Source organism: Equus caballus, chromosome 9, assembly GCF_041296265.1.
Source record: "Equus caballus isolate H_3958 breed thoroughbred chromosome 9, TB-T2T, whole genome shotgun sequence".
NCBI lineage: Eukaryota > Metazoa > Chordata > Mammalia > Perissodactyla > Equidae > Equus > Equus caballus.
The window spans coordinates 1199302-1226562 of NC_091692.1; the positions used below are offsets into that span (position 1 = coordinate 1199302).

Below are 27261 nucleotides of genomic sequence, written 5' to 3' on the forward strand. Positions count from 1 at the left end.
CGTGTTCAGGAAAGCTGACTTAATCCACAGATCCGGCAGGACTTGTCTGTACTACCTCTGTTTTTCTGTTTAGAAAACCCTGGGGATAATGTCAAATGCTAAGATTAAGTATTTTTACATTATCTTTTTAATCACACTGTATGGATTAGAGATTGCCTAGTTCATTACAAAAACTATTGTGATCATTTGGTCAAGTTGTTTAGCGGTTCCTTGGGCCGTTTGGATGTGGGACGGCGATAATGACACTAGCTCAGGTTTCAGAGCATTGGACCATGGTGCAGGGCGTTGCGGCGGAAGCCTGCGTGTTTGCTGAGTGACACTTTCTCTTGTTTGCAGGACCAGTGGTTTTGGCGTGTAAGAAACAACCGAGTGATGGACGGCTACCCCATGCAAATTACTTACTTCTGGCGGGGCTTGCCACCTAGTATCGACGCGGTTTACGAAAACAGTGATGGGAATTTTGTCTTCTTTAAAGGTAAGGAGTGTTCCCCATGTCTTGCTCTGTTGCGTTTTGGGCCCTGCAGCATACATACAGATGAACAAGTAAAACCTGTTGAGTGAGGTTAATTCATTTCATGAAATGGACCGCATATGTTGACTACAAATATAAATAAAGTAAAACTCAAAGATAATTTTTAATTCTCCATTTGTGTTTTCTCATATGGTCCTCTCATGTATAAGTCAAATTTAGAATACATTGCGATCTCTTAGAATTTTTAGATTTGGCTTTTAAGCATCAAAAAAAGTAAAATAAATGGAATTAATTAATTAATCAATTAAAAGCTATTTTTCCATGAACTAAGGGTTTTGGTGGGTTTTTTTTTTAAAGAGGATTCAGAGTTGCTTCCCTTTTTATGCAATGAAATCTATTTCACTTCTCTCTTAAACTGTTCTTGATTTAGTCAGTTTATGTTAAATAGTTTCCAGGAAACTAAGAAATTGCTCATAAAGGCAAGGAAAACTTATGAGTAGAAAAAATTTACCCAGTTAATTTCACCCAATGAAATTTGTTAAGTTGGTTGTTTATGTGAGTGACAAATTCTAATAGCACGAATACTCACTGCCCACATGTACAAGTGCAGCCACCTGGCAAAGGGAACTTCTTCAAGGGCCTCTGCACCATCCTAAGACTCGCTGATGTTCAAAACAATAAATCTTAAATGTGTGGGGGAAACACAAGGAGAAGAGACATGGGGTTTGAGGACTGAGGGAATTGTGAGAGTGTATCTGAGCCTTCGCTGAAGAGAGCTAGAGTGCAGAAGGAATACGACTGAATCTGTTACCCAGGAGCCTAAGGGATGAAAATAAGCTTAAACAGGGATAGAGGTTGAGGGAAGAAAACAGGATCTTAACCAAAAAAAGCAGTTATTCTCGGGCTCAAACTAGCACAATTCATAGTAACAGTGAGAGTAATGAAAACACTTTGGGAAACACTTGTGACATTTTAAGTGAAGTCCAAACTACCCACATAAAAGGACAGTATAGACCTGGGATTGATTTTATCTTCACAGATTGTTCCTTCAGAAAAGAGGGGCTATAGTGTGTCAGTTTTAAGAACACAATGGTTCTCCAGTCATGCTGAGAGCTTTGAACACTTACTAGCAAATGAACTGAGCAAGGCATTCCATTCTCTTTGTCTCAGTTTCTCCATCTGGAAAATAGGGTTAGTGTTATTCCTTGTCTCAGGATTATGTGAGGACTAAGTTAACTACTACATGTGAATTGCATGGAACAGGGAAGCCCTCAGTAAATGCCAGCTGTTGCTGCCGCTGGTATTAATACTGTCCTCCCGCTGTCTATTATAACCATATAAATCAAGTGGACATGTATTGTGCCACTGTGGACAAAGAAAGGGCACATCTGAAGGATCTGAATCCTAGGGGTGTGCTATTTGGAAGGAAGTGACACTCCCTTACACTCTTCTTTGGCCCCATGAATAGTGGCAACAGAAAAAAGGGACGGAAATGCCTGCATGTGGTACCCTTGGCTCACAGGCTGTCCCAGGGCCCTGTGGCATCAGGCTCAGTAGTGCTGTGTGACAAAGTTGCCTGAGGAGACAGCGCAGTCCAGACCAGAGTTCCACAGCTCTTGCTGCCTCAGGGCCTCCCTTCCATTCACTTCGCCTCTGCTCACTCCCTCCATGTCTGGCCCCTTTTCATCTTTCAAGGGCCAGCATAAAAGGACGTGCTCCGAGCGCCACCCGCTTTAAGGCAGAGCCTTCCGACCTGCACACAGCACTTGTGGAGGTTTGAAATGACCTGCAGCATCCGAATGTAAATTTCGTGAGCGATGGCTCTCGTTTCTATTTTTTTGCACACCACTGTGGTTTTAGTGCTTAGAACAGCGCTGCGTGCATGGTTGGTGCTCAACAAACATTTCAGTAAAAGGCTGAAACCAACTGTGTTTAATAAAAGCTATACAGGTAAATACAGGTTGGCTCAAGATGGCGTTTCTTAGTTTTTGATGCTAACAACAGAAACAGCTTTGTCTCTGGCCACATATTTATTCAACTTCTAGAATGCCATGCTATCAAGAGTCTCTTCTGATGTACTGCCCATGTCAGGAAATGTCTCATCTTAGAACCTTGTCCCTCCATGGACCCTGCTGTGGTCCTTCCTTCCTCCTTGTGACTCTTCCTACCAAACCTCTTAATCTCAAATTCGTGTACCGGATGCCCAATAAGCCGATCACTGAGACATCAGTGCTTGGAGATGGAGAAAGGCATCTTGAATAAATTTTGCCAATTTATTCAAATTCTGCAAAACAAGGAGGAGGGAGAATGGGTTCTCTCAAATCCACCTTAACAAGAGAAGAAAGCAGGGGGTTTTATAGAGCTAGGGGTTTGGCAGGAAGAGTTTTAGAGAAACAAAGGGGAATCCATCCATGTTTCTTCCCCTCCTGATAAGCCCTTGGGCAACCAGACTTCTGGGCATCAGTGGCACCTGGGGGCTGGTTCTCTGGTGATCGTAACTTCCTTGAAGGCAATCTCTTTTCTTCTGCAAAACAAGCTCATAGATCCTTGGGACTCTTGAGTCACCCCTCAGGTTAAACAAGAAAACAGCAAATTAACGAGATTAACTTCTTTTCATCTGTGTGTGTCTTGGGAAGAAGCTGAAGGGAGATCATGTCCTTATTGAGTATTTACAGTAACCCTCAGGTGCCTGGCTTCACTCTCCACACTACCTTTGGATAAACCTTCTCCAAACCCAGCTATGAACATGCACCTCCCCTTTTCCAAACATCATTGCTTATCTAGACGGAGCCAGAAGCTCTGGATGCTCCCAGTAAGACCAGCCCCTTCCCAAGTGTGCACCTCACCACTGGCTGGAGAGTTAAGAGCCCAAGAACCTTGGGCATTGGGTGACCCAACACCTCCTTCACTGCCCTCACCACGGCCGTCACAAGCAAAATGACTGTCTCAGCTTGCCACCATCTCTTTACGACCTTTCTCACCTCGAAAAGTCCGGGTAATCAGATCATTCCTCATCCTGCGTCTGTCAGGCCATTTTGCTCTATGGACCATGAGACAATCTATGTCTTGTCTCCAGCAGTCCAGTCCCCCTTCCCTGCTTTGATTTTCTACATACCATCTGGCAAACTTCATATTTCACTTATTTATTGTTCATCTGTGTCCTTCCCACTAGACTGTCAGCCCCATCAGGGCAAGGTCTTCCCTCCTTTATTTTTTTTTGCCATTGTATCCACAATATCTTATACCAGAGGTGGACAGACCATTTCAGTAATGACCAAATAGCAAATATTTTAGGCTTTGGAGCCCATATCATCTCTATTGCATACCCTGTTTTATTTAACCTTTAAAAATGTACATCAAGGGCTGTACAAAAATAGGCCCATTGGTCGCAGTTTGCTGACTTCTATTTTAAACAATGCCTAGAATATAGTAAACACTAAACCAAGATTTATTGGGTGAATGAAGAATAAAGTTGAAATCCTGATCTCTATTCACAGCCGATACACGTTGGTCTCAGCCTAAACCAGCCCTGCTGGACCATTGTTACTAATGGATTTGAACCTCACTCTTCTTCGGGGTGCTCTTTCCTTTGGCTTTCTTTGCCTTCATTTCTTCCTCCTTGTCTTTCCCCTCTTTCTCTTTACAGAGATCTTCTTTTATGTTTTTCTCTTCTTCTAATCTATATTATATAATATACTTGCACTTAACTTGCTTTATCTTTTATTCCCCTTACTTAACTAAAGTCCATGTTGGGATATAAACTTATTTAACTGTATTATTCGTAAACATACTATTGTTATCCTTGCTTTCATCTTGCATAAGAATTTGAAGATGTGTGTTCGAATGTAAGTGTAAATGTGTTTGAAGTATAAATATTGTCTTAGTAAATGAAAAGTAAGCATAACGTGTTATATCTAAATGAGCTTTTATAAATATCTTAAGAAGAATGGGAATTCACTGGATACAATTAAAAATTCATATTTTGGTGTAATTTATATAATTTTTTGAACTTTGGGCAAAATAATATAGGTGCATGTACGTCATATGCAGCAGGAGTTGACAGTACATAAATTATCAAAACATGGAAACATGTACAGCTTGTCCTCTATAAATGTGATCAATTCTATATTCTTAAAGAATTTTATTACTTTTTGGTGTGTAAAAGTATAGTGTATCAAAAAATATTGAGTGGCATCTGCTTCCAGCCAAGATGTAATAACAGGGATTAGATTTATCCTCCCACCTAAAGCCACCAAAAATTGGACAAAGTATATAAAACAATGATTCTCATGACACTGGACATTAGAAGACAGAGGGCAGTGAACCCTGAGAGTCAGAAAACAAAGAGAAGTGAGCCTAGAATTTGCCCCAGTTTCCTGTCTTGGGAGAGTTTCCAGGCTGTGGCACAAGGTGGGAGAATCCGGGTGGTGCTCAGAACACCGTATCCGATGAGGAGACAGAGCAGAGAGTCAAAGGACAACATGGCTACAGTGCACAGAACAAGGTAATGGAGAGAAGAGAGCTGCACAGAGTGAGGACCCAGAGACCAGCAGAGGGACCCCCTAAAGTACGGGAGAGAGTACTGGTCAGCATATGTGTGCAGGGAAACCACTGGAGAGTCATTCAATAGGATTGAAAAGAACAGTTCCTGACACTCACACAGGGCTAATAGTATTTGTTCCCACAGCCTCCAGTCCCTGGGCATCAGATAGAGTTCTGAGAAGGGTCTGGCCTCAGTGGTGGGGAATGACTCTCCTAGAATGAGCAGTGATGCAGTCCTACGCAACAAGTCTTCAAAGACCAGAAGCAATCAAATTGTTTCCAAGTAACAGTCCTAGGACAAAGCTCTGGAATATTTCTAAGGAAGCAAAAATATTCACCCAATGAGGTAAAATTCACAATCTCTGACCTCCCCCATAAGATCAGGAGCAAGACAAGGATGTCCACACTTACCAATTCTATGCAACATTGGACTGGAGGTTTTATCTAGTGTAAGAAGACAACAAATATAAAATAAAACCATATCCACAGACAACATGACTTTGCCAAAAAATGCAGTCAATCAATTATCTATAAGTGATAAGTGAGTTTAGCAAGGTTGCAGGACACAAGACCATTATACAAAAAGTAATTATATTTCCATATATTTTCACTAACTGTGAGGCGTCTGAGATTTTATCCTGTTTGTAAGCTAACAAGTTAGCCTGCCTCACTTTCATGGATGTTGGCAGAAGACATGAGACTCCTGAGTCAGAGGAAAAGACAGAGGCAAAAGCAGCAGCTGGAATATAGCCATTTGTACAAGTTCCCTGAGCCCCAACTCTCACAGGGTGATGTGAAGAGGGCCAGGTGACACCTGCACAGGTAATCAGTTACATTGCAGGAGAGAAACCACAAGCTTAGAGAACCTAAATCTTTTATAATGAGCAGTAAGCCTCCTTAAATTTTCCCCCAAACGGAGACATTTTCTTTATTATACTGGACAGTAAACAAATCTTCTCTTTGCTGTGGAGGGAGACTCTATCTCTATAACCTAAGACTGTGGCTGCACAAATATCGTTGGAAATATAGTCCAGAATAAAGGCAGTCCGTGCCTCTGCTCAAAAGACATGCTGAAAACAAGTGACTTGCGGAGAACTGTCTCCCGTCACATACTAGCAAAGAACAATCAAGAATTGAAATTTTAAAAGAAACCCTTTGTAATAGCATCAAAAAATGTCACATACTTAGGGATCAATCCAAAAATATGTGAATGACCTGTACACTAAAAACTGCAAAGCATTGTTAAGTGAAGTAAAGAAGACTAAAATAAATGCACACATACATCTTATTCATGGGTTGGAGGGCTCACAATGTCGACTGTCACCAAGTTTATCTGTAGAATCAGTGCAATCCCAATAAAAAGTCCAGCAGGCTTTTTTCTAGTAATTGTCAAGCTGATTCTAAAATTCATATGCAAATGCAAAAGAATGGGTATAGACAAAACTACGTTGGAAATACTGCTTGACTTCAAGTCTTATTTTAAAGCTATAGTAATCAAGACAGTGTGGCAGTGTGATAAAGACAGAAAAAAATAGATCCGTGCAGCAGAATAGAGAGTTCAGAAATAGAGTAAAAGCATATATGGAAAAGTAACTTTTGACAAAGATACAATGGAAATTCAGTGGAGAAAAGATAGTTTTTTCAACAAATGGTGCTGAAACCATGGGATATTCATAGGCCAAAAAAACCCTCTAAACCATACCTTGCACCGTATACAAAATTAAAACAAATATTGCTAATTTGTTAATACAAAGGTTAATTCTAAATGGTCCTAACCTAAATGTAAGAACTATAACTATAAAACAACTAAAAAAAAAAACGCAGAAAAATATATATGCTTTTGCTTTAGGCAAAAATTTCTCATATTTGATGCCAAAATCACAATCCATAAAAGAAAAATTGATAAATTTGGCTTCATCAAAATTAAAAATTTCTGCTCTTCAAAGATACTTTCAAGAGAGTAAAAAGACATGCCATAGACTGGGAGACAGTATATGCAAATCATATAAATGATGAAGAATTTGTATCCAGAATATATAAGGAACCCTCAAAACTCAATATAAAGAAAATTAACTACTCAATAAAAATGAGCAAAGGATGTGAAAAGAAATTTCACTGGGGATGGTACATGGATGAAAATAAGCACATAAAAATATGCTTAACAATATTAGTCATTAGGGAAATGCAAATTAAAACTGCAACGAGATAGTACTATTTGCTTGTTAGAATGGCTAAAATTGCAAAGACTGACCATACTGAGTGTTGACAATTCCTTTAACAGTTAAACATAACAACTACTGTGTGATCCAGCCATTGCACTCTTAGGTATTTTCCCAAGACAATTGAGATCATATGCAAACAAAGACATCTATGTGAGTATTCACAGCAGATGCATTTATAATAACCCAAAACCAGAAGTAATTCAAATATCCTCAACTGGTGGATGGATGAACAAATTATGGTATACCCATAAAATGGAATACTACTCAGCAATAAAAAGGATGAATTACTGATTCACATTACGACATGGATGAAGGTCAAAATAATTATACTGAGTAAAAGAATTCAGACAAAAAAGAATACATGCTGTGTTGTTACATTCATATAAAATTCTAGAAAAGGCAAACTAGTCTATAGTGACAGAGAGTTGCTCAGTGTTTGCCTCTGGATGGTGAGAGCTGTGGGAGGGAACACAAAGGGACAGGAAAAACCTTTCCAGATGATGATGATGTCCATTATCTTGATTATATTGATACTTTGACAGACACATACATATGTCAAAACGTAAGATTATGAGCTTTAAACATGTGCTGTTTATTGCATATCAATTGTACCACAACAAACCTTTTTTTTTAAAAAAAGAAGCTTTTATTAAGCACATCAGTTTATGTTGCAATAGTTTGAGTAAATATTTTGTAAATCTAAATGTACAGGTGACCATGGGTAGTATAATTTTATTCCTTCATTATTCCATAGCATGTTAATTATGAGCATCCGGATTAATACTATTCTGGTTTCAGTCCTTTACTGGAGCCCAGTAATCATCAAGGGGAGTGTCTCCTTATAGCGCATACCCCGTTCTCCAGCAACCTCTCCTCTTGGTCGAAGGTCTAGTATTATTGAAAATAACAGAATGAGAAATTAACTAGGTTTTAATATAGAACTAATTCATTTACTGAAGATATCATATGTAAAACATATAATTTCAATTTAATCTTAGATATTATTACTTATGGTGATTGTAATGTATTTTATAAGTATTTACATTATAAATGACTGTTAGATATTTTGATGCTCGTTTTTTGAATAATTTCATTTTCGTTATTTTGTATTCCTTATCTATTTTCTATTTTGGCTCTCTATTCTAATTTTCCTAGTCGTATTTTTTATTTACGTTTACCACGTTATCATGTATTTTTCCTTTAATGGTTTAGCCCCGGTGGCGCAGTGGTTAAGTCCACATGTTCTGCTTCAGTGGCCCAGGGTTCGTTGGTTCGCATCCCAGGTGCGGACATGGCACTGCTTGGCAAGCCATGGTGTGGTAGGCGTCCCACATACAAAGTAGAGGAAGATGGGCACGGATGTGAGCTCAGGGCCAGTCTTCCTCAAAAGAAATAAAATAAAATAAAATATTTTTCCTTTAAGAGCCTTCAAATTTTTTGTGTAATGAAACAAGGTATAAGTAAGTAGATAAGCATTTTAAGGAATTTTTTTCTTTCAACCTCGAATGTATGGATGTGTGTGCATTTTTTTAAAGAAGCCGGTACCTAATGTGTCCCTTTGCCAATCAAGATGCCGCTCAGGGTAGCTGCTTGCATTTGAGTGTGAGGCCAGAGGTACGAAGCACAGGCCTGTCTCACTCAGTGTCAGCCAGCCGTGGACCTGGTTTGGTGCGTGTGACTGTCACATGGTGGACCTGGCATCGTTTAGAGCTGTGGTGTCTGAACACATCCCTCATCCCTCTCCTTGACATCGGGCAGCTAACACTGAGTCGTTCCTCTCTATTTATGTTCAAATTTGGTTTCCTTAGAGAGTCCCAGAAACAGAAAATCTATCACCGCTCAGGGAAATAACATGCTTTCCTCAGCAACTGAAAGTACTTCAGCTTTGTGCTACTCAGCTATCTGAACCTCACTCAGGTAAATCACGCATCACAGAGTAGCGTTTTGTAAGCACTATCAAGCCAGATGTTTATGTTCTCAATTACTAGTCGTGTTCAGGCTGAATGGTTATGAGATAATAATATTAAAAAGCTATGTTGAAAAGTGAGCAGGTGCAATCTCCTTCAAGCTCTGCAAATAAATTTGAAGCGAAGCTCCCAGTGTTGTCAAAATCAGTCACAGTCAAAGTCAAGGACTTGAAAAGTTGTCTCAAAATTCATATTGTTGCTGTCACTCAGCTTTAATAGCACTTGTCCTGATCTTGGACAGTTTTGTTTCAAGAGGCAAAAACCATTTATTGAATTGGAATTAAAATATCTCAGGCAGAAAAGAGGAGGGTAATAAAGTTTGGGAGTAAGAAGACATACAAAAGACATATATCAAAAAGGAAGGGTTGTCAGGGCTGGCCCGGTGGTGCAGCAGTGAAATTCACACGTTCCGCTTCTCAGCTGCCCGGGGTTCGCCGATTCGGATCCCAGGTGTGGACATGGCACCGCTTGGCAAGCCAAGCTGTGGTAGGCGTCCCCATATATAAAGTAGAGGAAGATGGGCATGGATGTTAGCTCAGGGCCAGGCTTCCTCAGCAAAAAAGAGGAGGATTGGCAGTAGTTAGCCCAGGGCTAATCTTCCTCAAAGGGAAAAAAAAAAAGTTGTCTAGGGGCTGCCCCCTGGCTGAGTGGTTAAAGTTCCATGCATTCTGCTTTGGCGGCCCAGGTTCGCGGCTTCAGATCCCAGGCACAGACCTACTCCACTCATCAGCCATACTGTGGAGGCATCCCACATACAAAGTGGAGGAGAATTGACAGCAGATGTTAGCTCAGGGCCAATCTTCCTAACCCAAAAAAAAAAAAAGATTTGTCTACAATATGTGGTGCTGGAAGATGGCAGAAAAAGAACTGTTTCCTTAAGAAATGGTTTATGTGACTTGCATTATTGCTTTATTTCAAATACTCATAAACCAGCCATTTCTTTTAATTTTTTAAAAATTATGTTATTGAGGTCATAATAGTTTATAACATTGTGAAATTTCACTTGTAGATAACTATTTGTCAGTCACCATACATGTGTGCCTCTTTATCCCATATGCCCAGCCTCCAGCCCCCTTCCCCTCTGGTAACTGCCGATCTGTTCTCTTTGCCCATGTGTTTGTTTATCTTTCACATATGAATGAAATTATATGGTGTTTGTCTTTCTCCATCTGGCTTATTTTGCTTAACATCATACCCTCAAGGTCCATCTGTGTTGTTGCGAATGGGACAATTTAGTCTTCTTGTGTGGCTGAGTAGTACTCCATTGTATAGATATACCACATCTTCTTTATCCAATCATCCACTGATGGGCACTTGGGTTGCTTCCAGGTCTTGGCTATTGTGAATAATGCTACAATGAACATATGAGTGCATAAGTCTCTTTGAATTGTTGATTTCATGTTCTTTGGATAAATACCTCATAGTGGGATGGCTGGGTTGTATGCTATTTCTACTTTTAATTTTTTGAGAAATCTCCACACTGTTTTCCATAGTGGCAAGCAGCCATTTTTTTATGCTGTTTGCAAATCCTCACTCTTGAAAGGTTTAGGGAGTGCACGTGAAGTTCATTTGAGGCAGAAATACATTGTTTCTTGTGTAGTACAGCAGATAACCTAAAAGAGAACTTTTGCTATGGATAGGTGAATGTGGTGATTATAGGAGGTAATGGAAAATTGATGCCTAAAGACTTACAAGAGACTAGTTTACATACAAGAGAGTAATTTACTGAATTTACATTCAGTGGCCTTGGTACCCGCAAAAACAGTTTTGTAATGTGAATCGTGCTATTTTCTTGAATTATGAATATTCAGCGAATTTTAGTATTAATATTTATATGGTACATTGACGTGAAGTGATCATCTAAACCAAGTGGCCAAAAATATAATATTTGAAAATCTCCCTTGATAATTCACCTCTACCTAATTACAAGGATTCAAAAAGTCTGATATGTTTTTATTATACCTTTTTTTAATACTTCAAACTACAATATTTCCCCATCAGTAATACTTGTATATCTAATTTCTCCTCATTTTCAAAAACTTTTGTCATATCCTTTCATTGACTGTGTCAGTTTGAATCCCTGGGAAGCAGACACTGAGATAAAGTGATGGGGAGGGAAGGAAACCTGTGAAAGATGATGGTGGAGGAGGCAGGACGGGCCTTGGGAGGCTCCAACTGTGCTGTGAATGGGATAGAGTCTTGGCAAACCCAGTGAGCAGCTCCAGCGCAAGGACCGCCTGTCAGAGGAGTCTCAGTGGGGCAGAAACGGCCAGGATCTAGTACACACCATGCTCAGTCGTTGGCTGGACTGCACAAGAAGAGCATGGCGTTGACCAAACCAAAGGCATTCAGCTCAATGGCCAGTTCTTTCCTGCAGGGAGAACTAAGCTGCACAACTCGATGGTTGGCACATTTGCATAAGTATTCAGAACTCTCCCTTACTCGATAATGTTGTAGAACCCAGGAAAATAGATGCTGGTAACAAAAAAGTCACATGAACTCCAGAGTTGGACATTTATTCACATTTCTTGAGTAACCTTCCTATAAACAAGATAGAAATTAAAACTTAATCCAAGTAATCGATGCTAACAGAGAGATCTGTATACTTAATCATTTTATTATTGACGTTATTTATTTGAGTAGGTAGCAAGCAAATTTGATCAGTGAAATATTGTCTTAATAAGTACCATTTCTTGGGCACCATGATCTGGGTGTGGTGTGGGTGTGTTATACATCTGATTTCTCATTATTTCCAGAACTCTGAGAGAGAGGTGTTAGTATTGTATGAGCCAATTAGGAAAGGAAGTCTCAGATGTGTTGAATTCCCCAAGACCTCACAGCTACCAGTTGGTAGAGCCGTGACCCTCTAGCTCCATCTGATTTCAGAGCTGTTGAAATGCTCCACTAAGCCACAGAATCTAGTAAAGAAAATATTAACTCTTTATGACGATTTTTTTTAATTTTTGAAGTGTTCTCAAAAAATATATCAATATCGACCAGAAATCAGCCCCGTAAATGATAGTTATTGAGTAATCTAAGTGCAGGCTTCTTTCATATGAAGAAAATCCAGCCTTTAAGGAATTTATGTTCTAATCTTTTCTGTAAAATGCCACAGAGTAAAGACTTTTGGCTTTGCGCATGATATGGTTTCTGTCATAACTACTCACCTCTGTCATCGTGGGGGGAAAGCAGACTGGACAGTCTGTAAATGAATAGGTGTGGCTGTGTTCCGATAAAATTTTATTTACAAAAACAGGCAGCAGTTGGTGGCCCTAGTTTACTGACCACTGTTGTAATAAAAGATACACAATATAAATATATAAGTAGAGGTTTGTGGACTCTAAGGAGACAAGAATACAGTTGATCGTCTTTAATTAATGTTATAAAGGGCATCTGATTACTGAGAATACAATGAACAAGCCATGAGCAGAACACAGTGGATTAATTAATAACCACTTCCAATGATAAATGTGGAGTGATTAGTTGATAAGGGGGGGAAGGAAGCAGGAAATCATCAGCAATTCTGAAAGCCAGGCAGAGTGTAAAAGTGTTCTGTTCTCAGAGTCAATTTGGAATAGTAAATTGAGTGCTGAATTAAAATACCTCTACTGTAGTCCCAGTCTATTAGCGATTGGTTGTGTGGTTTTAAGCACATGACTTCTTTGGCCTGTAGAATAAATGTGTTAAGCTAGATTCGCAACCATTTTTCTGATCTAGTACATCGGAACAATACAGCGCAGTCCCGTTAGCAACAGCTGGTCAGTCCAAGGCTGTTAGGAAAGCAGCTATGAATCTGAGGCTCCAGAATGGGCACCGTCCTCTTGATGCAAATTTTAAAATTTAAAAAGTCATAGGAATAAACATATAAGTTAAAATTCTTGATGGGATTATTTGCTTAGTGTCTCTGTCCTCTGCTGGTCCATCACTCCGCAAGAACAGGAACCTTGTGGGTTTCCTACGTCGGGTGTCTGCGGCTCCTAGTCCACTGACTGGCTATGAGTCTTGATAAACTGACATTGAATGGATGGAGGGGTGGATGAATCTCATTGAAGAATTGCTGGAGTACATGATCTGTAAAGTCCTCTCCAACTCTAAATATTCTTTGAGGTTATTCTTTTTATTTATAAGCTTCTCTTTCTTTAACTCAAGACTTGTTGATATTTTCCTCTGCCTTCTGCCAAGTACAATGTCAGTAAGGACCAGTTTTTTCCATTTATTCCAGAATATGTCAACCTCAAATGAAATCCAGTAAATGCCTTCATTCTGCCAAAGAGGCAATATTTTCCTTGAGAACCAGACCATCTCATGGTAAGGTAGTTAAAAATCTACCTCTCCAATGTAAAAAAAGAAAAACGAAAAGAGGTGAATATAAATCACACATAGTTACTCAAAAATCTGAAAAATAGAAACAAAGTCACTTCAGCTTTGTCATGTGAAAATCTTACCTCATCAGGATACGAAAGGAATTGTAAAATTGTATTTCCTTAATAAACACTTGCAAAATTAAATGTATAACTTATAATCATTGTTGAGTTATTTTCTTGAATTCTATGCCACAATTACTCAGCAGGCAAGAGGTTGTTTTTCTTAATTTTTTTATGTATAACTGCTGGGATCCCATCATGCAACCTTAGAGAATATTTGCTGGTGAGTTTTCTATTTTGCTTTGTTTTTAAAGGGACTATAAGTGCATTTTTCAAAATCCCCCAGTGTTCATTTCTAACAGAAAAAAAAAGGCTAATTGACACCTTTTATGCAAAAGTCTTGATCGTTAATGGTGAAAGGCTGATTGTTCTACCTTTTATTGATGGAAAACACTCGACCAATAGTATGGGCAAGTATTTCCAAAACACATTTAAAAAAATAGTTTTTATATAATAAGAATATCCTGGAAGAACAGTAACTCTTTTTGTTTTTTGGACACATTATGCTCTCTTGAGACACCCTGGATAACGTATAAACTAAGCTTCTATGAACATTTTCTCATGCAACATGAACCTGGGTATCCGTGAGCCCAGGAATATCAAGGCCTGGAAAGAATGTGAAGAAATTTTCATGGAAAAAATGGAGTTTAGGAATTGCAAACAGGAGTATTCCAAGGCATACTCGAGTGTTCCTGCTTGAAAGAAGGGGCAACCAACTGAGCTGAGCTGATAAAGGTTTCCTCTAAATAGCTGGCATGGGAGGCGTTGAAACTCTGTACCATTTGCTAATTAAAAGTGAGATAAAGGAAAGGATGCAGTAAGTTACTGAAGTATAGGCTGACAGAAGAGGACTTTCTTTTTCTTCTATTGTTTTAAGACTTTCTATTTTAAATGCCACGGAGTTATGCCTAAAATACGGAGCAAGCTGGGAAACCCTCTCTGGATTTTCCATCTCACCGACTCTGGCAAGGAAGTGATCTGGGTCTTTGGGGTGTGGTTTTTTCTTTATAAAATATTCAGATTAAACAATGACTCAGGATAGTTGTATATTTTTATGATAGTATTTCCCAACACTCAGTTAAATATAATCACTTAAATGGTCTTCCAACACAATACTGGGGCGTGCCTTTATATTCTCTCAGACTTGCTAGTGGTTGTAAAATTTATTTTTCCTGCTCTCTTAGCAAAATTCAAGACTAAGGCCCACAATGTTATTTATGTAGACTTTATTGTCACCTTCTGTTGGATTTTTGACCTTGTATGTACTTATTCGTGTAATATTCAACATGGGTCTTTGAATCAATAGCCATTTATGAAGCACCTGTTACTTTCCTGGCGTTATATGTAAGGTCTTACAGGAAAATGACATCAGATACAATGTCTGCCCTCATGTTCCCACAGCCCAGAGTAGGGGGCAGGCTCGTGATTCATTGAAGCAGAGTGTCCTGAGTAATATGATAAAGGTCAAGACTAGATACTCTGGCGACGTGAGAGGCCCGCCTTACTCAGATAGGAACTGCTTTCCAGAGAAATGACGTCAAGCTAAGTTTTGAAAGAGTCATACCCATTCTCCAGAAATGAAAGTAAATGGAATGTAGATGAAATAAGAGACTCATATTGAGAAGAACCTTGAAATGACGTATAGATAAGTGTGGGTTTTATCCCAAATGCAGTGGGAAACCACTGAAAAATTTAAACAATAGAGAGGTAAAATCAGGTATGCATTTTAGAAAGACCCGTTCAATGACTTTGTGGAAGAGAGATGAAAGAGAGACTGAAGGCAGGGAGAGAAGAAAGGAGGCTATTGCAATAATGTGAGCTAGAAAGAAAAGGGTTGCTCGTTAGGCACATGGCTGGAAGACAGCGTGGTGCACTGCTAAATGCCGGGACTTTGGCCAACAGACTTGAGCTCAAACATGTTTAATATCTTGTGTGATGGTCAGAAATTTATACTGAGAAGTCTCATTCTGTTAAAAGAAAAGTAAACCCAGTGAGGGCAATCGAGCTGAGAAGTGGCTGTGTGACAGGAGCCCACACGGCTCAGGATCTGACTGCATTGGCCACCTCCCTCATAGGCCTCCTGGCCACTCTCCTATTTTCACTTTGCTTTTTGCATCCACTCCATTCTGTTTTCTCTTTCAGTCCCTCTCTCTGATTGGTCAGTTTCTACCTTCTCGTAGTGTCTGCTTGCCTAAGGCCATCATGGCGGCTCAGGCCTCATGGTATGTCATAAATAGTTGGCTTCCCTACTGAATGGAACAGTCTGTCAGTGTTCCCTGGGTTGTGCTCCCAAGAAGGAGATGTGGACGGCTCTGCTCATCTCTGCTCAGATGCTTAAGTCATATCTCCATAACTCTGCAGAATTTTGATGGCCCTAGGCTTGGAGTAGTAACATAGAGGGAGGATTTGGAGAACAATGGGACCTACTTTCAAGCTTGTGGACAAGGCACTTGCCTTTCGGCAGGGTGATTGAAAGGCTTTCCTGGTACCAGTGACAACAAGAATAGACTGCAGGGGACAGGCTTAAGAAGGAGTTAGGAAATCAAATCAGCTGAATGTAATGATCGATCAGATATGAAAAATAGAACAGGGGGGTTTCAGATATGATCCATGGAGTGACTAGCATGCCGTCTACCCAAATAGGGGACACAAGAAGAAAGGTCCTTGGATGAGCTCAAATTCGAACTTGTGGGTCAACATTGAGGGAAATCCCGGTAGGTAACTATATATACTGTTTGGGTTTCAAGGGATGTTTGGATGAGAGACAGACATATATGATCACTCTCTTTTTGAGCTTCTGAGGTTTTCTTTCACTTTAGTCTTCCTCCCTGCCTCTTCTACCTCCTTCTCACTTGCCTACCCCGCCCTCTTCTCTTATGGGATCTCTTCGAGGATTACATGTTTCCAGAAGCCTGGTCCTGGTTCCTCTTCCCCGGAGAATGTCTTCACATACTAAATTAGTAAATGCCATATTTATGCTTGTGACTTACAAACTCTTATCTTCAAACTCACATATCCAGTTTCCTCCTTGACTTCTTCATTTAGATGTCTCACTGACGTCTCAAAGTCTTGACTTGAACCCTCGTGGCACACCCACCCCATCTCCTTTGTCTTGTTATGTAACACTGTTGTACTCTCATTTACGAAAGTCAGAACTTGAGGATTATCCTTGACACCATCTCTGTCTTGTTCCCTACAGCCAACCCACCAGTAACACCTATCAATTCCATCTCCGAAGTATATTGCAACTTCACTTTCTCCTTTCCGTCATTTGAGGTCACCTTATTCCAGACTATTAACAAAGAACTCTTTAACAATCAATAGCTTCCAATTTCACTTATAATAAAGTTCAAATTTTGACAAAGGCCCCATGATCCTCATCTCTATTCTTACTATACACTCCTACAAAACTGTGTTCTAGCTGTCTCACGAGATTCTTCCGATTAGGGCATTTGTCCTTCCTGCTTCCTCTTTCAAACCATCTTCACTGAGCTGGCTCTTTTGAATTATGTAAGTCATAACTCACATGTTGCCTGAATATAGGGATCTTTCCTGTGTCCGATACCAAGAAGCACCCCCACCCCATCACTGTTACATTAACGTATTGTTTTTTATCTCGTGTTCACGCCTATATCTCCAGTGACTAAAGCAGGGTAAGTAAATTGTTGATGATAATTCAACTAATAGAAGGCCCCTGATAGGTCTTCTCATTTCCATTCATTCCTCTATAATCCATTTTCCACAAAAGAGTGAAAAACCATCTTTTGAAAACATAAAGCAGTCCTGTCTGTCCACTAATTTACCCTCTCTAATGGCTCCCCAGTGCACTCAAGGTAAGATCCCCATCCCTCAGGTAGGTTTCAGGGCGTGGCTCTTACTCCTCGCGACTCTCCCCTGGTCTTTCAGTTCTTTCCTCGTACCAAGCTCTCTTTGCTTGCGATGCTCTTCCTGACATTCTTTGCTTAGATAGCATCTTCTTCTCTTTCTTTAAATTTTGGCTTAAGTGTTATTTCTTCAGAGAAGCTTTCCTGATCGCACTTGAGGTAAATTCCCCTTTGGTCTTCTTTTCTCAGCCCCTGATGTGTTTCCTTCATAGCATTCACTAGTTTTCCAATTACCGCAGTTATATTTTTGTACACTTGGTTTTCATCTGCCTAATCCGCTATAATGTAGGGTGATCAGGGTAGCGATCAGGTATGTCTTGTTCCCGTTAGTATCCTTAGTGCCTAACATGATACTTGGGACACGAAAGGTACTCAGTAAATATTGTTTTAGTTTAAAATGGTATCAAATGGCAGTAGAAGCTCTTGGAGTAAATGACATTACTCCTGGTTAAAGACTCCTAACTAAATCCAGCCTGAAGGTGTGTTTTTTGGTTTGTGTTGTGTTGTTTTAGGTAAGTACATTGTTTTAATATTTTTTAATTCCTTTAGGTATAACAAGAATGCTACAGTTTATCATAATGCTCATCTAGGAGTAGTACTGAGATATTATAACAAAAAGTAAAGCCTTCTATCAACCAGAAAGTACGGAGGATACTGTCAGACATTAACTGTTTTACTTTGTCAGATATTAACCCCAGGAGGAGTTAGTGATGTAAGAGGTTGCCTGATTATAGGAAGATCCAGAAGGACCAGGGGAAGAGGACTCAGGAAGGAGGGTGGGGGGTAGGCCTTTAGGACAATGGACGTTCACTGGCTTTTGTGGAAGTGTCTCAATATTTGAATACCTACCACTCCACTCCTGCCATCTCTAACCTGGCCCTTGGTATTTGAGTTTGTGACCCCGCCTCCCCCCACCCTGGTTTAGAGTAAGGGAAGAGGGCAGAGAACAGAGTCCTGGGAAAGGTCAGCATCCAAGGACTGAGTAAAGTCAAAGTTGCCCAGAGAGCAGCAGGGAGAGAAGAAAGAGAAACAATAATAACAAAAGAAAAATGGTTTTCCGGCAGCTCAGGGAGAAAAGCACTTTAAGTGGGCAACTGTGTCGATAGATAAGTGTGGAGAGTTGTTTCCTTGGAAGGCATTGGTGACTCCAGGACTAAGGTTTCTGTGGACAATAGGCATTAGATCAGCTTTCAGTGGAGTGAGGAATGGCTGTAGACTACTCGAGGGGCATACGGAACAGGGGAGCTGTGGGCACGGTCGGCCAGGGCCTTAGGGCGTGAGGAACCGTGTTGTCTGCAGATAATTTCAAAACAGCAATAAAACTGATTAAAGTTTGTTTTCTTTTTAGTATCGCCGTGCTCCAGCAATTCCTAACAAGGTTAGGGTTACGTTCTCCTCCCCTCAGTTATCACTCTTAAAGAGAGAGGCGGTGTGACAGCTGGAAGAGGGCATCGGATCAAAGCAGGAAGACTTTATGACTAGAGGGACTGGGAATGTTTATTTAATAAGAGGAAAGGAGCCTAGAGGAAGTGCTTTAATAGAGTAGAGGTTATCATCAGTAAAACAATATGAGGGAATAGGAAAGCACAAAACACAGGAATGGTTGAGCCTTGAGCAAAACTCCGGCCTCTGATTCCTGGAGGGAGAATCCTCCATCCTTGATTCAGAATTGTTTCCTTATGGCACGTTGTAGATCTTTTTTGTTTCTTAAATCAATTCACAAATGCTGATTGCGTTATTGAAGTTACTCATTATCTCCACTCTTGAAAATAAGGTTGTTGTTTCAAAAATAACATGGCTATTCCAGATGTGACTGCTACTGAGTTATTTCATGTAAAATAATTTTAAATGCATTGTGTGTATTCTGATTTCTGACGTTAAATCAGTGTATTCTGTATTTGTGCTTGTTTCATACAGGTAACAAATATTGGGTGTTCAAGGACACGACTCTTCAACCTGGTTACCCTCATGACCTGATTACTCTCGGAAGCGGAATTCCCCCTCATGGGATTGACTCAGCCATTTGGTGGGAGGACGTTGGGAAAACCTATTTCTTCAAGGGGGACAGGTCAGTGCACGCTTCACATTAGGAATGCAGTTAACTACTGTCTGGAGAAGTCAATATTTCTAGTCTGTCCTAGGCATGCACTGTTGATGATAGAATCTAATTGTGCGGGTGTAAACAGGAATTAATGACATCGAAAGTATTTTTTAAACATATTTTAAAATAATATTCCAGGTAAATCTTCCTCTGATATACCCAAATAATGTGCCTTTCTTATGAATGTGTATAGGTCTATATTCTTTGTCTTTTCCGTAATCTTAACATGCCTGTAAGGCTGTGTCAGCAGTGAATCTGCATCCTTGTAATGCATTTTCTTGTAATTTTACTTTATTTTTTTATTTTACTTTTTTTGCTTTATTACTGTTAATTTTACTTGCTTCATTTAAAATGTACTTTTTAGTACAGGCTTTTTTTTCCTTTCATATTCAAAGTTAAATTTTTGCACACAGTTAATTGTGAACATTTTCAAATAACTTCAGTTTAGTCATGAGTTTTCTTTCTTAGGACACTATTTGTTTGGGTACCAGCAAATAGGTGTTATGAACTAGCCAAACTATCACTGGGCTAAATGCTTTTAGCTTGAAGTGTAGTATTCCTTCCCTGTTATCTGTCTCATTTCTTTTCCTTTTATGACATTACTAACAGGGTTTACAAAAATTAAGTGAATTATTAGTTTTATGGCTTACAGTAGCTACCAGGTTTACATAGTTCCACCTCTACCCATTTGTTAACAGATATGAGAGTAAAATATAAATCGAAGCTATGTTTTTTTTATTAATTTAAATTAATATTAGGTAAAAATAGTAATAAAGATGAAAAATCAAATTTTCATTACACTATTGCTACCTGGGTCAAAATGTGATGCTCATAAGTGACCTTCACTGGTATGTAAAGGACTTAAGTATGCCATTTTACAAGTAAATTTAAAGTGCGCGTGCACACACACAAACACACACACGTGTGAACAACAGGCATTAATGTCCGACAAGTGAGTACTGAGTTTGCCTTATAATCTTAGCTTAACATAACCCTACAAAATGTCTCCAACTCTCAGAGAAAAGTAAGTAAGGATATAAACCTTGTTTATTTTGCAATTTAAAATTAGTTGCAAATGATTTCAAATGTTGAGCTTTATCTGGGAACCCAAAGATCCTGTAATTTGCCTCCATGGATAAGAATGTATACTTTTAAATTTATTCTGTTACTAAGTTTCTGTACATTAGATTTGTATGCACTTCTATAGCAAAATGTTCATAAATTTTAATTCACTGTGATGAAACTAAGGTTTGCTAAATGTTTGTTACTAAATGACAAAACAAAAAAGATCCATCAAACAAAAATTCTATTAAAGTAGAAGATACTATTTATCACCACAAAAAGTTGATGGCTCTCAACAAGATGTAAGTGTGGTAGAAAATGAAAGTAAAATGAAGAAATTGGTTGTCACAGCATGGTGGCCACTAAAGAAAATAAATCTGCGGACTTATATTCTTTAAAATAACAGCCCTCAAGGTTGTGCGGGTTTAATTCCTCAGCTGGTTTTAATTGCTTGAATGCACTCTTTCAGGGCTAAGTTTAATACGGACTTGTGTGGGGTTTTTTTGTATGGGCTTTTTTTTGGCAGAAAGGGGTAGAAACAAAAGGCTGAGAAGACACTGGAACAGTTGACTTCTACAGCACAGAACGTGAAAGCTTAGCTTTCATGTGACAGTCTTAATGAGGGTTTTATAGATGGTAATAAAAACTGCCGTTTCATTATCAGATAGACCTTTTTCCCCACACGTGCAGATATTACTTTTTAAAATGTTTCCGTTCTAAAAATTTAGCACTATATTGAAAGATTAAAGTTTAGAAATTAAACGTGGGCCACCTTAAATCAGTGAAATCAATGAAGGTTAGATGCCACATTTATAATAGAATAAAGGCTTTAGTAAATGAGAAAAGGAGTTTTAGTTTATTTATTTCCTTGAGAAACTGCATACAAAATGTATAGAAATACTTTGATTTTAAGTTCTGCTTCAATGACTGGTTTTATAGGTTTTAAAATATTTAAAGCAGGATCCCAGTTAATTTCCATGTGCGATATTATATATGATTTCATGAGTTTTAGAAGTTTTATAAACAGATTACTTCATATTCGTATAATTATATAATTCCAAAGTCACAACATTTGTCAATACATTTATTCTAGATTAAAAGTAGGTGAAAAGACATTAAACTATCTAACTCAAACATATAAACAACAATTTCAGTATCACTTTTGTAGAAGAATTTAGTGAGTCTTTCTTCCTTATAGGCATTGTATATTTACAATACTTACCGATTTTAACATTGTATATATTTTCCATGTATATTTTTGAGAGAAAACATATTGAAAATTTTTTTGTCTTTCCTTATTTCTCCCTCTTATCCCTCTGCCATCTTTCTGCTTAAGAAAAAAAAAAGTGTTAACAGATTTCTGCTTCTCTAAGGCTCAGATCAGAAAGGAATCTTAGAGAGAATCTAGTCCAGGTGTAAAAACCTCGATTGCTTTAAGGAGTCAGGCAAATACTGTACGTAGTACCGGTACAGCTGTCATGCAAAAGGCAACGGGGACTGGTGGGGATTGCGATGAGCTGGAAAGTGCAGTATCCTAGAGAAGCCTTCAGAATCAGAATCATTTATGTAATTTGCTAGACAAACAAGCACAGCTTTAAATTAGATTTGGTCCAAGTGCTGCCGTCTGTCAGCCCTATGTCTTGTTCACGTCCTGCCAGAGTCTAGACACCCTCAAGGACATGCCCCAGGGATTCATCCTTCTCTACCCGAATGCCCAAGGTGGCAGGATGAACGTGAGACAGCTGATGAATTTTCAGTAGCTCTCACTCCTGGCTCCTGAAGATTTCTGTACCAGTCATGGCATAGTCCTCATTCATTTTTTGAATAAATGAGCACATGCTATGTGACATGTGCTAGGTAATAAACATGGTGTAGTAGAGAAGAGCACAAAGTTACTGCCCCCGTGGCCCTTAGATTCTACTACAGGAGACAATAGTAAACAAATAAATGGCCCTGATACTTTAACACTGGGAAATGCTACAAAGGGATAAAACGAGGTGATGATGTGACAGAGGAGTGGCTGGGAGATTAGTGAGGAAGTCACTCCCTTGTGACTGGACACTTCTGCAGGGACTCCAGTGGGGAGAAGTTTCAGCCACATGACACTGTTCGGAACAATGTGTTGTTGGTGGATGAAATACCAGTGCAAGAGCAATGATGTTGGAAGGTTCAGATCGGAGAAAACAGTGTGGCTAGAGTATAGCAAGTGAGTGGGGGAGGAGGTCAGTCAAGTAAGTGGAGACCAACTTATGTGGGGCCCTGTAGACCATGAGAAAGACTAGATTTTATTCTGAGTACGATGGAAAGGCATTGGAGGCTTTCCAACAGGAAAGTGACATGCCCTGATGGGTATCCATAAGCTTCATTATGGCTTCTGTGTCAAGAATGGTCTTCAAGAGTGGAAGAAGGAGATTGGTTTGAGTAGTGCTGGAGGACACATGGGAGCCGCGGAGATGGAGCAAAGGGATGGGTCCTAGATACATTTTGAATGTAATCATAACAAGTTTTTCTCATGGCTTGGGTTTTAGGGGTGAGAAAAAGCAAATCAAAGATAACTTCTAGGTTTTTCACCTAAATAATTGAGTAGATGGTGCCATTTCTGGAGACAAAGCAGATGTGGGAGGATTATTGGGGGAAGGGATTAGGAGATTGAAATGTCCATATTCAGATTGAGATGCCTGTTTACGCACCAGTTGGAGAAGTCAAGTAGGTAGTGGGATCATTGAGTTCTCGTCTGAGTGGAAAGGGGGGTTGAAGGCACAGATTTGAGAGTAATTGATATATTAAATTATATTAAAAGCTGGGGCCTGCATGAAATCTTCTAAATTTAAAGATAGCTAAAGAAGAGCAGATGAAATGATAGTTCTTTAAACAGATTTGCAAATTCAGATTAAAGTTTCCAGTTTCAGTATTTCACATGCAGCATGGAACTCAGTCCCTCAGATTCCTACTTGCCCTTTTCTTAATACACTATAATTTGATACTTGGATACATTCTGATCCTCATAGCATTTAGCTCTAAAATGCTGTGTTACTAAACCACCTCTCAGCGTCTTCTCACAAATATATCCGAGACTCTGTTGCTATATTTCATTCCAAGCTTAACCATTGAGGGTTTTAAGATACTTTCAAAGAAAAGAGACAAAATTTAGATCCACTTTGGTTTGTTTTATTATTATTACCACTAATAGTCAAACGGAAAACTACATTTATTTCCTCCATCTTAAGTTGTGTGTTTATGAGTGATTGCTCAAGGTATGTATTTTTTACATTATCCAACAGAGTATAAAATTGATATTGTCAATTCTGTTGCATTTTAAATAATGCTTCTGAAGAGGGGGATTTGGTGTGATTATTTGAGTATGGAAAAAAAAACGTGGCCCTGTGTTTTGCAGTAATTTACCAGAAGCAAGTAGTCTTCACTCTGGAGTCATGAAATGAGACAAAGTAGGATGAAGAAATGGCTGGGGCGTGTGAAATAACCCTTGGAGCCAATTTTCGTTCAGTTTAAGTTCAGTATCTATCAACATCCCATTAGAGTATGTCATTCCAGAATTTTCTATACTATGTTTTTCTTTGCATAGAAGGAATCTAAGAAGACGTTGTGTACTATTACATGGACAACTTTTGTCTCTTGTGGTTGTGACTCATGATCCAGTCTAAAAAGTGATGAATAAATCTCATTTCTAATCATAATTTATTTTGAAGTATTGGTTCATAATGCTTCTAAGAATCAGCAATTTAAAGTCAGAATTCTATAGTAGAGATGACTGATATATCAGAAGAAAAACTGTAAGATTCATTTATAATAGCCTTTATCATTTGCTGATCTTCCTGCCCAAAATTCCAAAAATTTTTTCATTATAATATCTAAATATAACCCCCCTGAAATGGTTTATTTACACAATGTTCCATCTGAATATGTTAATATAATTCTCTGTGACCCATAAGCTTATTTTCCAGGGAGAAAAAATATCAGTGGGATGAGCTTTTTTGTTCACGTTGAAATATGTTCTGATAGGTTGGAAATCAAAATGCAAACCTGTATTTATGAATTAGCTTCAGCCCCTTTTGTTCAGCAGCTCTGAATGTAGTTAGATGATTCTCATCTCATTCAAGTTTATTGGATATACATCAGAGCTGACACACAGCAGATAACTCGAGGGTCCAAGCCTATGTTAAGTTTCTTAAAGATTGTGAAATGATTCCAAATTCTCCTTTTGCATTATCTGCTAGCAAAGAGAGGGAAAAGAGCTTTTATTGGGACAAATTCATAGCAGAATTATGTTCCTATAAGAGAATATAATAAAATTCGCATTCCATTAATATTTTCCTGAAATGTGATCTCAATGAATCTTATGTGCCTGACACATAATATAGATGCTCAGAAAAGTGAAGGGTAAATGGATCTATGAGGGGACAGAAAAAGGGAGGAAGGAAAATTATGCTCACACAATGAACATTAAGAATTTGAGTGAGAGCACCAAAGCAGTAGGAATGACAGGTGGATTAGTACAAGAATGCTGAGTCAGGGGGATTGCTAGCAGTAACATGGAGGAAGCCATACTAAACTGAATCAGGAAGCGTTGGGTTGAGTTTCAACTCTGCAACATTCAAAAAGTGCAAATGTGACTAGTCATTATCTTTGAATAATATGCTGCCCAGTTCTCCATCATTGACTGAATTGACTGACCATTCATACTAAACCTATGATTAAGACATCAGCATAGAGTACATTTATAATACGCAATAGAAAAGATCTTTGAGGGATTTTAGCGAAATAAAGTAAAATAATGTATGGATATAAATTTACTTTATGGCTACAAAACACTACATAAAGTATAGGTATTCTTACATGAACATCGCTATGACTATTTCTTGGGGAACAAACCTGGTTTCTAAGTACGTAGTAATCTTTCTTAAATCACCTAGAGGGTGTGATCCCATGGTCCCTAGGATTTTAAATTATTCCAAACTTCTAGGTTAACAAAGTCTAAGCACTCACTTTAAGTTATGGTTTATGTCATCTAAAAATGCCAGTTATTGTAATATATATCATTATTTAATCTGTCATTGAGGGAAAAACCCTTTCCAGTAAACTTTGACACAGTGTTGATTGTAAGGAGCATCTCAATTTTTAGAGATGTAAAATGTGAAAAAAAAAAGTGTTTCTTAGAATCCATGAAATAATGGATTTGACAATTTCTCCATGAGAGGTTTTCTTTATGGTCAAATGCAGTGACAAGTCGACATATAGGACTACTGTAAATCCCACTGAAATATTTACTCAAGAGAAGAAATCTTGAGATTTTGCATGCAATCTTGACCCCATTAACCATTCTATATTCATCATAGAGTGTTGTGTGAGAAAGCAGTATTGGAAACTAATTTAAAAGCAGATATTTCCATGAACAAAGTGTGAAAGAAAATATACTTCAGAATGGGTAGAACAATGCACTCATTAGTTGGCCTGCTTGTCTTCCTCATAAAAAGAGGCCTAGTCATCATTATTCCAGCTTGGTGCCTCTCACAAAGCTCCTGATCTCTCCATCAGATCTGTTTTCATCTTTTATGTGATAAGAATCTGACACATACCTGTAACAGTGTACTTCCCTTTCTGGATGAAATCTGCCTCATAGCTTACTTACTGGGATACTTCCTGAAATAATCTCTTTCTGCTTTCCATGTAAACACTGAAGATGGAGGGAGTGTTAATATTCCAGACATTGCTTGCATGAGGTTTCTAGGAACCTATAGCAAAACCTTTTTCACAAGATCCCACAGCTCTGTAGATAAAGGATCCTCCGCAGAGCTGGAACAGGAAAATATTCAGAAAATACTGGAAAATTTTTTTTTTCCCGATTTGAGCTAAAATGCCTAATTCCAAGTAATGCATTAAGTGTATTTATTACTTCTCAAAATGTGTTGGTGAAACACTAGCTTTAGCAGATGTAAGAGGTTTTTAGTGAAAAAAAAGTTTGTCAAATAAATTTGGGAAACATAATTGGTGTGCACAGAATAAAGAGTGGAGACTTCTGAAATCAGACAGAACTGGGTGTAAACTTATCTGTCATTCATTGTCCTCCAAGAATTCTCTTCTGTCAAATTAGGACAATGATGACTGTCTCATAGGTTTCTTGTGATTAAAGTAAGATAATGCATAAAGCATCATGCCTGACCGAAAATAGGTGATATCACTGTGAATTCCCAATGGTTTCACCCCAATTTTCTCTATCTTTTTGAACATTCAAGACATAATTTTGTTTGACTCTTAGAACATATAGACAGTAATGAGTGATCTAAAGTACAGATGGTCACTGATTCATCCATGGACGTCTGGTGATTCTGTGAAAGTGGCCCAAGGGCCACCCTGTGAAGGGGTGAGAGTCTGAGAGTTCTGACTCTTAGCAAGCTTTGCTTTTATCTGTCATTCTGTCTGAACACTGAGGACTCCAGTCAAGACTTGCCCTGAAGTCTACGCTCATATGCCCAATTGCCTCATCAACAACTCAACTTTGATATCTAGCGGGCACCTGAATTTAACATACCTAAAACCACCTCAAGACGCTCACACCACCCCAACTTACC

The 27261-nt window shown here is 38.8% G+C and overlaps 1 protein-coding gene across 1 annotated transcript in view; it reads left to right on the forward strand.

The window, feature by feature from the left end:
- The window catches only part of MMP16 (matrix metallopeptidase 16), a 285236-nt gene that overhangs the window by 240206 nt on the left and 17769 nt on the right, over positions 1-27261 (forward strand). The window contains exons 7-8 of the mRNA XM_070221375.1: positions 337-475; positions 19429-19579. Of these exons, the coding sequence (XP_070077476.1) occupies positions 337-475; positions 19429-19579 (290 nt within the window). The remainder of the gene's footprint in view (positions 1-336; positions 476-19428; positions 19580-27261) is intronic.